This window comes from Oppia nitens, unplaced genomic scaffold, assembly GCF_028296485.1.
Source record: "Oppia nitens isolate AA-2021 unplaced genomic scaffold, nextdenovo-longstitch-racon4-pilon3 scaffold3_pilon_pilon_pilon, whole genome shotgun sequence".
NCBI classification, from domain to species: Eukaryota; Metazoa; Arthropoda; class Arachnida; order Sarcoptiformes; family Oppiidae; genus Oppia; species Oppia nitens.
In genome coordinates, this window is record NW_026533221.1 from 9,587,508 (window position 1) to 9,605,161 (window position 17,654).

Sequence of the window (17,654 nt, forward strand, 5' to 3'; positions counted from 1 at the left end):
AAATTCATTTTGTATTTAATGTAAAACAAATTTAGGTACAATATATAGTATTAATGTATTGTAATGTAAACTTGTTAACTTATATGTTTTAATTAAGTTAAAAATTATACTAAAACAATAGTGATTTAAATTTAGCATTCAATAATTTATTTTAGATATTTGTTTGCTTTACACGTGAAACAATAAAAAAAAATTTAAATATTTAAAAATAGTCAACAATAAATTTTATTTAACATTTATTTTAATTATTTTTAATTTTAATATCGAGCTAAAAGTAATTGTTTGCGTGACGGACATACAAACATTACCAAATTATATAGATGTATAGTATATATCAAAAATATTTATTAATTTAGATAAACACAAAATTAATTATTAGTTAGTTTAAAAATAAAACATAACATTTACTAACATTAAAAAAAATAAATATTATATAAAAAATAGTTGAAAATAATTATTTTTGACACTCCTTTGGTGTCGACAACTCTTTGGTTAATGTCTTGTATCCAAACACTGTACAAAAGGTTACAAGAAGTGAACCAATGAATACCATAACAATCAGTAAGAATGATAAATCTCTGACAACTTCATGAAATGATTTATCGATACAATTATTATTATTCAAACATTTAGATGATTTTGTCTGATCTGGCGGTGATAGTGTGCTTTCATAGTCTGCAGATGACGATGACTGTCCAATAATAGTAGATTTAGTGCTGCTTTCAACGACCATTGTTGTCGTCGTCGTGTCATTTACTACAACAGTTGTTGATGTGTTTGATGGCACTGAAGTGGTGTTTTCATTTGTTGTCACTATTGTCGGTGATGTTGTTTGTGTGCCATTAATTGATTCATTAGTCGGGCTGTTAGTAACCTCTGAACTGACAATCGGCGACAATTCAGTGGACACATTAGTTGTTGACACGTCGATTGGCTTTAAGGTAGTAGTGATAGTAATGCTTAAAGTTGATGATGACAATTGACTATTGGCTAATGTACTGACAATTGCCAATACAATCAATAATTTGATGGTCATATCTATCGGCTATCGGTATCTATTAATTTCTTTTTTTTGAAAAGTTTGAAATTCAAATAATGACTGCGACTATACTTTAAATAAATAAATTATTGTTATTTATTATATTTCACGCTTTATATAAATACAGTATTTATTGTATCTTTTAATTTGTTTTAAATAAATTTTTATTTGAATACTTCTTTTTTTGTAACTATTTATATATAATTTATGGAAAAAAAGATTAGAATAAATTTAGATATTTTTGTTGATACAGTAAAACTAAGTTTAATTTATTTCCGCGCATTAATTTTTGTCAATAAATGTTTTTTTTAGTCTTTTAAATACTTGCAATTTAAAAAAAATAGTATTGATTAAAGTAATTAATATTATTGACATTTATTGTCTTCATTATCTATATAGTTGCGCGATATTATATCAATAATTTCATTATTAAAAAAATTATAATTAATATCCAATTTTAACTGATTTAGTTAATTATTTGATTACTAATGTATTAATTGACGTTAATATTAATTTCATAAAAATGATTTTAAGAAAATTATTATTATTGAGAAATCTAATCAAAGTTTTATGTTTGACAGCACTGGTTACTGTTGATCATATCGACTGTATCCGACGTATCGGTGCTATTGTCTGCTCGTTTAGTCATCACATTCACGGCTACAATAAGATCTACTGTCTGGACGAAGACCGACCATTTTGTTGTTACTCTAACTCAATAAACATCAGTCAATCACTGAGTCTTGTCGATCACTTTGAAGAAAACATTACTGATGTGGACAACAATATTACCGATAAAATCGTTTCAATAGCCTATTGCTGTGATTTCAAAGAACTGAAAAATCAAAACTAGTAATTCAGTTTTTTTTTGTGTGTTATTATTAATGAAATTGTAGTTTTATTAATTATTTTTTGCAATTCTTTATTTTAAAATTTTTCAAATCAGTGGCCTATTTTTAATAATAACAATCACTAGTAGTCTGAATGGCATATTGTTTGTCATATTGATTGTGGCAATTATAGCGCTGATTGTGTTGTGTTGTATGAAACCTAAAACAAGTACACAACGTCGGTCGTCATCGTCGGTTAAAGTGAAGAGACGGGTGGCAAACAATAAGACAGAAGCAAAAGACAGTCAAAAATCTAATGAAAATATTGATAAATGCAAGAAATCAATAAAAACCAATAGTAAACAGTTAGCTAAAAATAATAACGATAGCAATGAAACACTTCCTCCTAATGATGGCAGCAATGAATCTCTCAATTAGTTACAAAAATAGTGACAAATTCGGTGATGTGATGACAAAAAAAATAATAAAGTTTAGTTTAATATTAAGAAATATAATCAAAAAATTAATACTTAAACATAAATCAAAACTTTATTTATCCTATAAATTAATTATTTTAATCAGCATAAAATAATAAATTTAATTTTAATGGATAATTTTTGTTGTTGTTGTGGTAGTAAATAATTATATTAAAAATAAAAAATTAATTTATATTTTTTTTTATTTATATTATTTCTAATTTTCTAACTTTAATATACAATACATAAAACTAATCTAAATTTAAAACTTACAGTTTTGCATGTGTTTTCATAAAATTTAAAGTTTAATTTAAATTTCATAATAAATTAACGTAAATTTTTTATATTTTAAACGACAATTAGTTAATTATCATTAAAAATTTTGAAAAATCATTTCTCAAATCTAAATTAAAATATATATAAAAAATGACTGATAAAGACAGCGGCTGTTGTGATACCTATTATACGGCCAAAGATTTAATGAAAATGATGTCAATTAACGATTTCTTGAGTATAGTCGATGGCAAACGTGAAACAATTGATCCGATTTTAGGACCAGAGTTGACCACAAAAGATATCGGTCATCACGAAAGTCAATACCAATCATATGTGACCTCATTTTACGAGATAAATGAACTGTCAGTCGATGCAAAAGCCGAAGATGTAATGATCACTGAATCTAAAGAGTTAGATAAACAATCAGATGTTGTGATGAATTTATCGGAAAAATGTGAAAACCGTTTAGTTTTAAGCGGTGACAAACAATCGGAAGTTGTTATTGTTGGTGGTGGTGGTGTCGATCAACAAAAAGATACTCAGAAATTACAAGAGCAGTCACTAAAAGAAGTAATTTTGTCTCATGTGTTGTCACGAGATCTATCGTTACCTAATCCAGAACCGGAACAGAAGACAAAAGCCAATTACAATAGAAGAGCGTATTCGACGTCGTATTTAAATGTCTTAACAAAACCATTGGCACCGACAACGACAGCTACAGAACTCGCCACTAATCTTAAGCAATACTCTCTCGAAAAGAAGTTCCCAATTGATCCAAAAATACCCAAAGAGTTGAGACAGTTGATTGTCAATGCGTTGCCCGTATTGCGAGATAATGACGTAAAGTTAGGCAAATTCATGGGTAGGGGAGGTTTCGGAGTGGTATGCGAGGGACAGTTGAACAACAAAAAGATTGCCCTCAAGTTCCACAAAAGTGATGCAGAGTTTGTTGAAAAACAGGTAAATCTGATCCGAAAATTCAATCACAAAAACGTAATGACGATCATTGAGATGAAGACTCCGTCATTTAGAGTGACAGCTATGCCGTGGGCTGTCCACGACCTGAGACATCATATGAGACGTCACATTGAAATCACCTGTAGTTTGTTTAGCGCCAAACATGTGATTACATTAATCCAAGATATCTTTAACGGTTTGCATCACATGCACAGTCGAGGTTACGCACATCGGGATCTCAAAGCGGCTAACGTTTTGATGTTTTACAGCAGTAAAAGTGACAGTTTTTTAGCTAAAATAGCTGATTTCGATACAGTAGGTGAGGCTAAATATCGTAACGCCGACGGCGCAATTGTCGCCAAACCGGCAAAGTGCGGCACCTATACCTATTGGCCGCCCGAAGCCATTTCTGGTCGACTGGTATCGAGTCAGAAAAAGACAGACGTCTGGGCTCTGGGTATTATGTCTTACGAGTTGTTGACATTTCATCGACCATTTCCTATCGTTGATGTCGACTCCAAGCGATCCAATCTCAAGGAAGTGCGTCGCGAAAGACATCGATTTTTTAACGACGAATTGGACGCAGTATTGCAAGACATGCCTAACACCAAACAGATGGACGCAAATAGTGACGACACAGAAAGCGTTTATACGGCAAATATTGTGGAATTTGTGCGCCGATTGTTGACCAAAGATTATCATTTGCGGCCATCGCTGAGTGACGCAACTCTGAGACAACACCCGATATTTGACGACAAAACTCCTGACAGAACCACTCATTGTGTCCGTTCATTGATAGACATTAGACAAGAGTTTCTTTTTAGTAAAACCAAAATCAAACGATTAATTGAAAGAAAACAATCGGAAAAGCAAACAAACAAATGAAACAAAAATCTATGATATATTAAATTGATTAATAGTTTTTGATGTTTTATTATTGCATTTAATGTATTATTTATTCATTAATTTTGTTTCATAAAAATTTATATAATATAATGATAGCAAAAATAAAAATCATAATCACTAAACTCAATAAAAAATAATAACTAAAAAATTCTTAACTTTTATTTAAACAGTAATTTATTAGTAAAATTAAATTACGGAATTGCAAACAAATATATTTACAAAAATTAAAGCAAATTATTATAACTTCTCTAAATTATAATAAATATATAGCAATAAGTGTTAATTTATAAATTTTTATGATCAACACGTTGTCTGATTTGATGTCACGGTGCGCGAGAACTTAATTATACAAAAATATAAATAAAATTATTTTGTAAATTAATTGTATATAAATATACGAAACGGTTTATTTGTAAAAAATAAATTTCAGGTAAAATTTTTGTTTACTTAATACAATATAAATTTTTATAACTATATAAATAATTATTTTTTCTGTGAGTTTTAATAACATTTTGTTTTTTTTATTAGCACACAATACCTTAATTATTGTATTTTGTATATAAAATTGTCAAAATATGTATCAAAACACTGGTAACCAAATGATTCCATATAATGCTAATCCACAATATAATCGACATCCATCACCAACTGGCCATCCATACAACGCTCACACCTACAATAGTCAACCATACAATGCACAGCCATATAATAATCAGCCATACAATGGCCAGCCATATAATAATCAGCCATACAATGCCCAGCCATATAATAATCAGTCATATAATAATCAGTCATATAATAATCAGCCATATTATAATCAACAACACGTATATGGTAGCCATACACCTATGCAACCACCAATAGCACCACTAATGACAGGACAAGTACCGCCATCGCCGATGCAGCCAATGGCTTCACAGCAGACATTAGTTGATCCAAAGACAGGCCAACAGCAGATAATGCGTCAGTTGACGCCCGAAGAATCGCAAGAATATCGTACAAAAAACAATTTGCCACCTGAACTTCCGAGTGCACCGCCGATGCCAATGCCAGTCCTAACGACCCAACAGCGGACAATACCGCCCGGACTCGAGTATCTTCTAGCTGTTGATCAACTGATTATCAAACAACGGGTCCTATTATTTCAGACAATGACCGGCATATTGACCAACAATCGATACGAAATACAGAACAGTTTGGGTCAGTTAGTATTTTTTGCCAAAGAAATCAACGATATTTTGATAACTAACGTCTGCGGACCGAACCGTAGTTTCGATATCGAGATACTCGATAATACTGGCAGACAAGTTATGCATTTGTCGCGTCCCTACCGGTGCGACTGTTGCTGTTGTATCTGTTGTTTGCAGTTGATTCGAGTGGAAGCCCCTCCCGGCTGTCTATTGGGACACATTAGACAAAAATGGCATCCGATTCGGCCAGTCTATATCGTGGAGGACGACACCGGCCGCAAGATATTGCGCATCAAAGGTCCGCTGTGTGTCATTCAACTATTTTTCAGTGATATCCACTTTAACATACTGTCCCGCGATAAAGATATGATGATCGGTCAGATCAATAAGCAGTGGTCGGGAATGATGCGCGAGTATTTTACCAATGCTGACATTTATAGTATAACATTTCCCATGGATTTGGATGTCAAAGCAAAAGCATTGTTAGTGGGCGCCGCCTTTCTCATTGATTATATGTATTTTGAGCGCCAACCCCAACGCCACCATAACGGCGGTATGGGTATGATGTACGGACCGGGAGTTTATCATGGACACGGCTGCTACGGGATGGCACCGGGCATGACTTTTGCACCCCATTACGGTTATCATTACTAATATTTCAATATTTTATTAATTTTATGTATTTCTAGTTATTATTTAAGAATTTTTGTTTGATTATTATAATATAATAGCAATATTTTCTATTAGAAATCAGTTACAGTTATCTTATATTATAATATAATAAAAAAGTCAGTAATTTTTTGTTAATTAGTTATATTTAAAGTAAACTTTTATAAAGTTTATAATCTTTATAATAGTATTAATAAATAAATATTATATTACAAATAAAATTTTAAAAAATTATAATCAATTTATTTTTTAAAGTATGCTTTTCAATAACCAATACTAAATTTATTTTATTTTATAAAAGGATCTTACAGGTCAATGTCTAGCAATTCAATGAACAGTGACAATGATTGGTGACTGCTGGCTAATAATTGATCTCAAATTAATCAAAATAAAGCATAAATTATTATTATATAAATTTAGATAATATGTTTATTTTTATTTAGTTTCTATATATAAATTTATAAATAGAGTATTTTAAGTTATATAACGTAACGTGTTTTCGTATTTATTAATACTTTCTATAAATATTTTTCAATTGATTATCATCACTACTACTACTACTACTACTACTACTACTTTCCTTATTACTGTTACTCTTGCCATTGTTGCCATTGCTGCCATTGTTGTAGTTGTAGTGGTTTTTTGTTGCCATTTTGGTTGTAAACTCGGAGCTCTTGCCAATCCATATACACCCACTTGTGTTGCAATGTCACTCCTGTAGACTACATGGGCGGCTTCGGCTAATCTCATTTGCTTTACATAGAGTCCACTAAACCCGTGAATAATTGCACGCAATTCTTCAATATTTACTTCTGCGGCATTCTCTCTGATCCATCGATACAAATACGCGGTGTCAGCTCTATTAGTCTAAAGGCTATTATGACTAACCTGAAAATAAGTGACTGATTGTCGACATACCTAACGCATTGGTTACGAAGCGATTTCCGCACATAGACTACAATAATGGGAATCAATTAATAGTCATTATTAATACAATATATCAAAAAAGTGAACAAAATATACTTTTAGTTGGTATTTATTATTGATAAGCAATTGATTTTCACCACTAATACTATCCTTACGATTGAACTCTTGCCATTGTTGCCATTGTTTTTATTGTGGTAGTTGTAGTATTTCTTGTTGCCATTTTGGTTGTAAATGCATGGAATCTCCTAATCCATAAACACCCAGTTGTGTTGGAATGGCATGTGGCGGGTGTTCCCGATTAGCCAGATTGGGAGCATTAATATTAGGCGCGAGTATAGCGTATTTCCAGATCTGTTCGAGACTGACGAGCCATTTATAGTTGTTAAACAATCTGTTGGCAAAACCGAACAACACTTGCGACTGAGTATTCATCCATTGGATGAGCTGCTGATCGATGTCGGCATTGTTTTGGACCGCCCGACGCATATCGCATAAAGTTTGAGTCAATGGCAGCAGATCTTCAAAAAATCGGTGATATTGGGCCAACGCTTGATTCGTTTCAAATATTGTCAACAATTCGGCGGCCATATTACGATTGACAAAATAGACGCGTTGATGGTTCAGCTGTGGGATGTCCACAAAGTTCAGCGACATTGTCTGACAGCCGTTGTTACCACTGAGCAAATTAAGATTATTATTGTTGACCAGCGGATGACTGCCCGCCAGACCGTGACTGTGTAATGGTATAATAAATCCCATTCGAGTGTTTTTTTCTATAATCCATGAATGATTCCAATCGGGCACTCGTATCAAGCGATACGTTCTGTTATGAGAGTCCGTGAAATTTTCTGACCACAACATGTGTGTCGGCATTTCTATACCGTCGATATTTGTGACCCCGTGACCGACAACTAAGTCAAATTCTTGACCATTATTTAGTACAATGTGTTGTTGACCTGCAATGTTCTCGAATTCAGTAGATGTGTCTAAATTAGCGAACCGATTAAACTCCTGTTCCCAATCTCTGGTATACAGTTCGATGTCTTGTAGACTGTGAGTTAGTTCCTGAATATTGTCATTTAATTGATTGATACCGATGTTGCCATCAAATGGTAGCAACTGACCAATCTGTGCTACCGGTAGCTGTAATGGTGGCATTGGTGTGTGATGTGGTCGAAGTGCTTCCATTGTATTGGTGCGGACAATAGCACTCCTGTAGACTACATCGGCGGCTTCGGCTAAGAGCAGTTGTCGTACATAACGTCCAATTGATCCATAAATATATGTACGCCATTGTTCAATAATTTCATCATCGATGACGCCCTGTGAGATCCATTCATACAAATGCTCGGTAAGCTGTAATAATCTGTAGGCAATTATGACTAACCTGTAAATGAGTGACTGATGGCCGGCGCACGTAACGCACTGATCGCGCAGCGCTATAGCCGTGTCATTATCGATGACATATAGTTTTAGATGCGGTTCGTCAACCAATACTGCTTGAGCACCTCCATTGTTTTTTATGCCATACGAAAACATAGCCGAATATGCTTTGTGGCTAATAGGAAAGGTAGTTTGCAATACATGGCGAACAACTTCGTAGTCGACTCGATAACCACGAAGAACCCAATTGTTGCCAAATCTGATGACTGGACTGTTATGATTAAACTCAACATATATCGGATAATCTTCGTTTACAATGTGTAGAAGCTGTGGTTCTTGTGTAGTCATATCGATATACGGTTGGCCACCAGTTTGACTGCGCCTTACATAAACTACCGGAGTGTTGAGCGTATTGTTGATGTCGTTGACAATCGCATCCAAAGGGTTTTCTTGTTGTTGGTCTTGCATTTTGTTACTAAATCTTCTAAATTACTGGTGTTTTACTAAAATATTTTTATCAATTCAATAGTATTGTAGTTTTAAATTTAATTTTTAATTTATAAATTTTTTTAAAAAATGTTTGCAATCAAGATAACACTTTAAGATAATAGTTTTGTCTGTTTGTCTGTTTGTATGACACCTTTCCTCAACAACCATATTTTAATTCAAATCTAAAAATGTAATTTTTATTGAAAGCAATGTTATTTCTATGGGAAATTTTAAATGTTTATTGAGCACTGGTAAATTTTAGGGACAGGTAGGCAGGTGTCGTGTAATTACACTTTACTACATTGCACGGCTATACATGTTGCGCGGGATAATCTAGTTTATATTTTAATAGAAGAAATTTTTTTATTCGCATTATAAATAAAATACTAATATAATACATATCAGGATTGTACAGATAACACTTAAAACAGATACAATTTCCTAACCCACCCCACCACAACCTCCTAACCTCATACAACCCACCCCTTAAACTAACCCAAATATAAAGATATTTTAATAGTTTTTATATAACACTTTTAAAAGCAATATAAAAAACAAATTCCCAATCTTTTGTAGAGCCAAAAAAACAGTCTATTCGGACAATTGAGACATTCTTGCGTATGAATCATACAATAAAAGTCTTATTTAAATTAAAATGATATACATTTTAATGACATATTGTATATTAAAAGCTGATTTAAATTATATTAATGTTAGCAATTTTAGTTCAATAATTAAATACTTATTTTATTTTTCATAACTTCTTATAGGTATTTACTACTACTACTACTATTACTACTACTACTACTACTACTACTACTACTACTACTACTACTACTACTACTACTACTACTACTACTACTACTACTACTACTACTACTACTACTACTACTACTACTACTACTACTACTACTACTACTACTACTACTACTACTAATCCTATTATGTATCCGTGGAATGAGCTGTTGGTTAAAGAATTTATATAATTTGTTATAAATAGTTTACATTAAAGTTATAATACATTAATTTAAATTTTTAATAGTCAATTGTTTTATTTTATACTCAAAAAATATTTAATAAAAAAAAGATAAATAAAAATTATAAAATATTTTTCATATTACAGTAACGGTATGCAATGGTACAGTCTAAATATAAACATTTTAATAATTTTGATTGATTATCTCTGGAGGACAGTTTTAATCTCCCGATTTTGCGGTGTCACGGGTTTGGTTATGGTTGTGGAGTCGACTTTTTTATTTGTCCGATAAAAACATATGTATGATATAACCAAAACGACAACAACAGTAATAATGAGAAACAACGGTATGATTATTAAGTGCCAAAAATTATTGATCGGTATCGACGATGTAGAGGTTATACGAGTAGTCATCGACTGGTTGTTTGGAAAACGGCTGGTGGACGACGAATTAGGCAGTGGTTGGGCACCGGTAGTAATAGTGGTGGTGATCGTAGTGTAGTCAGGATTTACTGTAAACGTGACACTACCGGTGCACTTAAACAGTCCATAATAGTTGATACTCTACACATTAATACAGTACAAACAGTATAGATGTAATTACCAATAAATGTTGATAAACAAAGCATACATACCTGTGCTGTGAACTCGCGGCTATGATTTTGCAGACCAAATATTTTGTAGTAAAATAATTGAAAGTTATCGTCGGCACCGATAGCGTAAATATTGGCCCTCATTTGAACCAAACCAATAGTATGGTATACGGGTTTGGGATCATAGAGAGTCCATCGATCCTTATAAAACCAGTGGTCGATCTTAAGCATAGCGGATCTCAACATAATTTTGTCTTTTTTGGCACTTTTAAACAATACTATCTTCAAACAAAAAATATTTATAATTTGATTCAACCCATTTTACTATGGATTTAACATAAAATAATTTATGTTATATATTATATTACTAATTCATATTTCAGGGGATTGTAATTCACAGCCTCCACAACTTCGCCTGTTTGAAGATAGAAAAGTTTGCTATCATTTAGTGGACATCTGACTGGCCACCCGAAAGGCATATCATTGATATTGTCGATAATTGTCAGATCATTGCCATTACTATCACCGCTTCTCTGATAGCGAAACGCTTGATAGGACTGTCGGACAGCGGCCTCCGAATCATATCCAATGATGAGGACAACGTCGATAAATTTGGTCATATTTTGACAGTAGAGTGCATTGCCTTTGCAGTGGTCAATACCGTCAAACGTATAGTTCGGGTCTCGGCAGTGAACTTCATTCATATGGCACTCATAGACTCGGGAGAAGTGTATACCAAATATTGGTTTAGTGACTATTAATGTATATATTATATGGTTATTGTATTATTATTGCAAATATTATTACAATTTTATAGTGATATTTATAATTAATTACTAATAAATCCACATTTTTCGATCAACGATTGCAATTCATTATCTTTTGAAACACTGTTTGAACCGTTAAGTGATTTCCAAAAAACTGGAGATTGATTTGTATCACTGTTTTCTACTGTATATATGTTATCGTTTAAGTTGAACACAGATTTTATAGATTTAATGTCACAAATACTAGTTGACTGACTTTTATCGATGAACATCAAAGTTAATATTATCATTAAATTGATAGAGAAAAACATAATCATATATAAAATATAAACAAATCACAAGAGATTTAGTTTATCGTTAATATCAGTGTTATATAAATAATGAAATCAATAAATACAATAATAATTATTATAATTTAATAATAATTAAAGCGTGAATTTTGAAATTTCAAAATAAGTTTATTTTTTAATAAATAGTTTGGAACAGCTTCAGTATATGTAAGGCATTTGTTGTTAAAATGATAATTTAACAATTTTTTAGATAAAATAAGATACTAGCCCTTACTTACCGTTTATTCCTATCCCACATACCACTTCCTAACCCTACACACCCACTCAAATCTAACCTAAAACAAAGTGATAAAATAGTACTACATTTCTTATAAATATAATGGTTATAACGACGCGCGTGAAACTTCAACAATCAATGAGTTTATATACCGAACTTTAACCAATAGTTTTTATTAAACAGTAATTTAGTTTTTGAAAAAAAGTTAACGTTTAGTTAACCATATCTTCGATCAGACATTAATTCATAGTAAAAGTCATATAAAAATCAATGAGTAATTTAATGGATAGTATTGATTGGTCTGACATTAGTGAAGACCTAGTGGTGGACAACACTAACAACAACTACAACGGCAATGAAAGTGATGCCAACAAAAGCTACCAAAAGCCTACTTCAGTAAAAACTCACGAGTTTGGAGACACAGAACCAGTAGTTCAAGAGAAAGGTGAACTGAACAGTACTGATTGGTCTGATATTAGCGATCAACTGTTTATGTCCGACAAAGAAAGCGATGCCAAAAGAGATGATCAAACCATACAGACTGTGATTACTGTACAAACCCATGAGTTTGAAGATTCACAGCAGTTGTTGATTCACTCGAAGTCAAATATGGAACTCAAGAAACGGATCAAATGGCAATCAACAGTAGATCATCAATCGATGACTGAAAAAGAAGAAGACATTGCAAGTGATAAAGAGCGTCAACAACAATGTCGACAAACGATTCCTTCAAAGTACTGGAATTCAAATGAAGAGAAGAGAGAAATCAATGCAAATCAATTGATTTTGGATCCGATTGTAGTCGACAAACAGCACTACAATTTGAGCACCAATGGCATCGGTAATAAACCGGCGACAACTGGTATGTCAGTCATTTGGCTATTGTTGACAACCGGACACACCGTTTACATCCTGACGCTAATGTACATCGCCTTAATTGGACTTCTGGTCAACTGTGGCTATCGTGTGCTCAGAGAGATGCGAAAACCGAAACAACGCGATGTCAGTCATCAACACATACCACAAATTCGGATCATCGGAGCGCCGGTCAAACAGATGGTCATCGATGTTGTCAATGAATTATTATTGTAGTGAAGACATTGACATTGTGTGTGTTTTTTGTTGTTGTTTATTGTAATGTCAATTATAGTTAAATAAAAAAACTTGTTTTAAGTGTAATTATTTTAGTGATTTTCTTAATATTTGATATTTAATATAGAAAAATTATTTTTTTAAACTAATACAACGAAAAAAATATATTGTATTTAATAACTTATAATTAAGACAGTATTACTTTATAATCAAATAAATTATAAAATTTATTTGATTTATATAAACTATTGTATTAACAATTGTTTATCACTGAATCGAATCATTAATTCAATTCATTAATATCTCTATCAATCAATATATAGATATAATATTTTAATATATATAAGTAAAATATTTACAACAACAACAAAAATTAGATAAATTTCATTAACAAATATAAAACAACAAAAATTTGAAAAATAATTAAATAGTATTTTTCCAGTTATTAGAGGCTCTCTCTCATTGTTGAAGTGTTGTCATCACTGGCGGCACTGTTTTCAAAGCCCAGTGTATTGCCAACCGTTGATTTGGCGGCTGGTTCTTCAGATTAATAAATAAATTAATTAAAACAATTATTATTATCAACACTTAAATTATATTTCTATTAGTTTTTATGTAATTATAATATATATATATATATATATATATATATATATACATACTTTCGCGATCATTAGCACGAAGATGGATAATAATGATAATCAAAATTATAATACTAATAATGATGACAACGATAATGACAACAATAAGCAAAATAATTAATACTATACTAAAACCGGTAGATTCAATGGTTGTACTAATCTTATCACTAGTTGTACTATTAGTTACAGTAATAGTAGAGATGGTTGTTCTGGATTCGCAAGTAATCAATTGATCCAAATTCATAAACTGAGACATTGGCATCCAATAGTCGACTTTATCCATATCCTTAACAAACTTAAGGGCAAAAACATATTGGCCAGCAATCAGATATAAGTATTGGTGCGTTCGTATCCCGTGACCGATTGGTTTATCATTGAAATGAGTGACAAAACTCGTATTATATTCAATATTATTAATATCGTAACTAAACGTTATCTCATCGGTATGTGTGCTGCTATTGACTGTCCTCTTGACCAACGAATAGTAGTTAACTTCATTGAAGTAGACAATAATAGTGCCATAAAAATATTTCAAATAAACCGGTTCAGATATATTGAAACCATAACCCAAACCCTCCAGACGATCGTCATCTGAGATAAAATTTGATTCTTTGATTAGATGCCAATCCTTTGTTAGTATCCATTCCTTTGCACTCAATGTCTAAAAAAATAATGTTTGAATTAATGTCAATGTTTTGAAACAAATTGTGTTATGATTTGAGACTTTATTTATATTGATGAGATGATAGCCATCTGTGTAATCAAATGCCAGCTCTATTGGTGCGCTTAGATTGTTGTTCAATGAACTAATTGATCCGTTTTTCGTTACTATATTATACGTCGATTGTTGTTCATTGACTACAAAATTGTCGATCAGATAATAGCGATCTCCAGAAAATATCCATAATTTTATCTTTTCATTACTGATGTCCGATAGTATTGAATCAATTGGCTGACCGCAGATGAACGATGAATTCTCGGTTATAATGAAAACAATAATTTTTGTTAAACATTTCTATATATTTTTTATATCAATAGGTTTTTTATTTATTTATTGATAATCGAAAAATGTTTTATAAAATCAATTACTTTAACCAATTGGTTAGCATTTGTCGGCACAAGAAGTGTCAGACAGAGTAAACAAAACAAGTTTATCAATGAAGACATGACTGAAATAAATAAAAAAATTTTTCACAATTTTCTGATTTGTATTACAAGATAAATGTGTTATTTATTGAAATTTAAAAATTAATATATTATTTCTCGCATTACTAAGTATTTGTTTATTGTATAATATTTTTTGTTTTATGGCAACACTTACCTTAGAGAGGGCTTAGTTTTTTATATTGTTTGCGCGTGCATTACAACACTGTATTAAATGTTTTAATAATACTATTTGCACGTGAAATCACTCAATTGTATTCACATTAGAAGTAAAAAATATATAAATGATAATATGACTCTACACCACCTATACCTAACAAACTACTATATAACCCAAAACATCCCACCCACCCCACCTCATCACCTCATTCCTAACCCTCCACATCCTTGTTGAGTGGGTGGGGATAGGTTTGTGGCAAATAATTTTCGACTGGCTGTCTATAATATAGATTTGTTCTAAAAAAACTATTGATAAGCTGTAAAACAATGTTTATAATTCAATAATTATAAAATACTGATAAATTCACGTTATCTAAAGATTAGAAAACAAATTCAAAATTTAAAATTCAATGATAACTTCAATTATGAAACAGTTTATTAAATCTAAAAGTTGTTAAAACTTAATAAAAACATTTGTCATTTCTCTATTAGCTGTTAACTGTAGTGTTGTTTTTTTATAAATAAAGTTAGACCTAAAAAATCTAGATAAGCTTCAAACCAATTAGTTTTTATATCTTAACAAAAAAATTGTGATCTCATCATATCAACGACACAGTGATGACAGAAATAATCTATAAATTGTCTTACATTATCACTGGCATCATATGGCTGTCTATATCGTTGCTATCACTGGTCGTCTATTTCCTGTTCCCGCCGGACATCTACTACTGGGACAAAGTGTGCGATAAGTGTACGACAAGAACAGCCAAATATCGGTACGTCATTCGCTTCATTTTTGGCAACTTTAAGCCAAACTTTTTGATCGACAAAACTACTGTTACTGTGGAAGTCTGTGACAGCAATCGATCGCTTATTGTCCTACAGATACCGCCAAAACAATTGGAAAATAGCATCCAAAAGGGCGAAAACTCAAGTCTTAGGGTCTGTCGGTTTCTACTTTACCGAAAAGAACCGCTGGCCGACATCAAGAACGTTACGGTCAACCATAACGGTGAGGGCACTATCAATGTGACTATTATTGAGATCCAAGAGCTATCCAGTCCTGAGGCCAACATTGCATACGTCGGCAGTGCCATCACTAATATGGCTAAAGCAAAGGATTTTAATGCCCACTCACATCCGGCGGCCACACGAGAACAGCGACCACTAGAAGCCGAGCTTAGTCCGAGCCAGACGTTGACGGCTCTCGAGTATATCATATTGTTTTTTGTGTCCATCAATCAGATTCTGTTGCAAACAGTCTTTTTGATACCTTGTAAGACAGGTCTATGCAAAGACTACAGCGACGGCTTCTTTGCCGCACTATTTTCCGGACTAACGGCCTGCAGCTGTGCGGCACTCGGACTCATAATTATGTGTCTATTCTACAGGTGTTGTATCAAAAGGACATTATATAACAAAAAGGCAAAAGGATGTTGTGTTTACTGTCGATACTTATTTCTTACGTTATGCATAGTAGTGGGTATAGCACTTGGAGGCGGAGCCGCTTATTTGACGTCCGATAAACACTATTTTGCTAAACAAGACTCCAATAGCAAAGACAGCGACCACGAGATCTTCTGGTTAATCAGTGTCGGTCTGGGAATTGCCGTTTATTTTCTGTTTTGGGTACCGATTCTCTCGATAGTGGCCTATTTGTTCTCATTTTTCTCTGACCCGCTCGACCAAACCGTTACGCCCAAAGATACTCAAGCTGAGGCACCTGCCGGCCCCGCGCCCAGCAACGATGGTCAAGACTACTACGCACAGCTTACCAAAGGTGACCAAAAGGTCAAGTCTATATCGCAATATAAAGGTCCGCAGGCGTCGAAAGGTCCGTCCAAAACACGCATTGCCGCAAAACCGGTCAGTAAAAAGTTAGGCAAAACCAAATCGACCGAATCGATTGGAGAAAACTATTACAAACAGCTTATGGGCAAAGAAGCAAAAGTCAAGTCAGTGTCACAATACCCAGGAGTCAAAAAATAATATAAAGACAACTACACCACTACTCCATCATTGAAACACCAACTGTTCCCATAATTATTATCATTATGCAGTCATATTAACAAATAATAAAAATATCTCTCAATTTCTAGTGTTTGTCATTTGTTTGTAAATATTATAATAAATTTTTTGTTATTACAATTATTATAAATATATTATTATTTGTTAATTTTTAAAGTTTATCTGAATTTTCTCTAATTTGCTAATTTGTTTAATCCTTTTATATCTGATGACCTTTTAATAGATAATATTAAAAAATAAATTATATAAAAATTTTTTATATAAGTAACTAATAATTTTTTATTACAAACTAATTTAAACAAGTAAAGGTACAGGAAATGTATAATTTTTATTTGAAAAAAAAATATTTATAAAATTGTAATAATAAAAATAATAAATGTATAGATTTATAAAAAAAGTCATGAAAAAGTTGTCTAAAAAAAATTATATTTTATAATAACTTCAATAATCTAACAAATACTAGTAATAGCAATCAAACCAAACACACTCACTCAGCAGCTAACGGTGCGGGAAATACTGTAGATG

The 17,654-nt window shown here is 32.2% G+C and overlaps 6 protein-coding genes across 6 annotated transcripts; 3 read left to right on the plus strand and 3 right to left on the minus strand.

Moving 5' to 3' along the window:
* Positions 1-454: 454 nt before the first annotated feature.
* On the minus strand, positions 455-1,036 carry LOC128958230 (integumentary mucin C.1-like). The gene has a single exon (XM_054304046.1). The coding sequence runs from the start codon at positions 1,034-1,036 to the stop codon at positions 455-457; it is 582 nt and encodes a 193-aa protein (XP_054160021.1).
* Positions 1,037-1,521: 485 nt separating this feature from the next.
* On the plus strand, positions 1,522-2,327 carry LOC128957526 (uncharacterized). The gene is made up of 2 exons (XM_054303297.1): positions 1,522-1,891; positions 1,986-2,327. Exons 1-2 carry the CDS (start codon positions 1,563-1,565, stop codon positions 2,305-2,307), a joined length of 651 nt encoding a protein of 216 aa, XP_054159272.1. The 5' UTR covers positions 1,522-1,562; the 3' UTR covers positions 2,308-2,327.
* Positions 2,328-4,864: 2,537 nt separating this feature from the next.
* Positions 4,865-6,705, plus strand: LOC128958314 (phospholipid scramblase 2-like). The gene is made up of 3 exons (XM_054304154.1): positions 4,865-4,914; positions 5,013-6,314; positions 6,645-6,705. The coding sequence occupies exons 2-3, from the start codon at positions 5,060-5,062 to the stop codon at positions 6,695-6,697; spliced, it is 1,308 nt and encodes a 435-aa protein (XP_054160129.1). The 5' UTR covers positions 4,865-4,914; positions 5,013-5,059; the 3' UTR covers positions 6,698-6,705.
* A 3,569-nt stretch (positions 6,706-10,274) lies between these two features.
* LOC128958231 (uncharacterized) lies at positions 10,275-11,750 on the minus strand. The gene is made up of 4 exons (XM_054304047.1): positions 11,549-11,750; positions 11,080-11,465; positions 10,754-10,993; positions 10,275-10,682 (listed from the first exon to the last, which is right to left on the minus strand). The coding sequence occupies exons 1-4, from the start codon at positions 11,748-11,750 to the stop codon at positions 10,320-10,322; spliced, it is 1,191 nt and encodes a 396-aa protein (XP_054160022.1). The 3' UTR covers positions 10,275-10,319.
* Positions 11,751-13,582: 1,832 nt separating this feature from the next.
* On the minus strand, positions 13,583-14,964 carry LOC128958232 (uncharacterized). The gene is made up of 4 exons (XM_054304048.1): positions 14,868-14,964; positions 14,503-14,754; positions 13,800-14,439; positions 13,583-13,677 (listed from the first exon to the last, which is right to left on the minus strand). The coding sequence occupies exons 1-4, from the start codon at positions 14,943-14,945 to the stop codon at positions 13,583-13,585; spliced, it is 1,065 nt and encodes a 354-aa protein (XP_054160023.1). The 5' UTR covers positions 14,946-14,964.
* A 545-nt stretch (positions 14,965-15,509) lies between these two features.
* LOC128957694 (uncharacterized) lies at positions 15,510-17,200 on the plus strand. Its single transcript, XM_054303499.1, has one exon. It carries the CDS (start codon positions 15,720-15,722, stop codon positions 17,088-17,090), a length of 1,371 nt encoding a protein of 456 aa, XP_054159474.1. The 5' UTR covers positions 15,510-15,719; the 3' UTR covers positions 17,091-17,200.
* Positions 17,201-17,654: the final 454 nt, after the last annotated feature.

Bases quoted from the DNA above. Each gene is read 5' to 3' on its own strand.
- LOC128958232 (XM_054304048.1), bottom strand. From the start codon at position 14,945: ATGTCTTCATTGATAAACTTGTTTTGTTTACTCTGTCTGACACTTCTT. The intron at 14,755-14,867 runs GTAATTGATTTT...ATTATAACCGAG, and splicing joins ATGCTAACCAATTGGTTAAA to AATTCATCGTTCATCTGCGG. The intron at 14,440-14,502 runs GTCTCAAATCAT...TTATTTTTTTAG, and splicing joins ATCTCATCAATATAAATAAA to ACATTGAGTGCAAAGGAATG.
- LOC128958230 (XM_054304046.1), bottom strand. From the start codon at position 1,036: ATGACCATCAAATTATTGATTGTATTGGCAATTGTCAGTACATTAGCC.
- LOC128958231 (XM_054304047.1), bottom strand. From the start codon at position 11,750: ATGTTCATCGATAAAAGTCAGTCAACTAGTATTTGTGACATTAAATCT. The intron at 10,994-11,079 runs GTAATATAATAT...TTTTGTTTGAAG, and splicing joins ATCCCCTGAAATATGAATTA to ATAGTATTGTTTAAAAGTGC. The intron at 10,683-10,753 runs GTATGTATGCTT...ATTAATGTGTAG, and splicing joins GCCGCGAGTTCACAGCACAG to AGTATCAACTATTATGGACT.
- LOC128957694 (XM_054303499.1), top strand. From the start codon at position 15,720: ATGACAGAAATAATCTATAAATTGTCTTACATTATCACTGGCATCATA.
- LOC128957526 (XM_054303297.1), top strand. From the start codon at position 1,563: ATGATTTTAAGAAAATTATTATTATTGAGAAATCTAATCAAAGTTTTA. The intron at 1,892-1,985 runs GTAATTCAGTTT...TTTTCAAATCAG, and splicing joins GAACTGAAAAATCAAAACTA to TGGCCTATTTTTAATAATAA.
- LOC128958314 (XM_054304154.1), top strand. From the start codon at position 5,060: ATGTATCAAAACACTGGTAACCAAATGATTCCATATAATGCTAATCCA. The intron at 6,315-6,644 runs GTTATCATTACT...ATTTTATAAAAG, and splicing joins GACTTTTGCACCCCATTACG to GATCTTACAGGTCAATGTCT.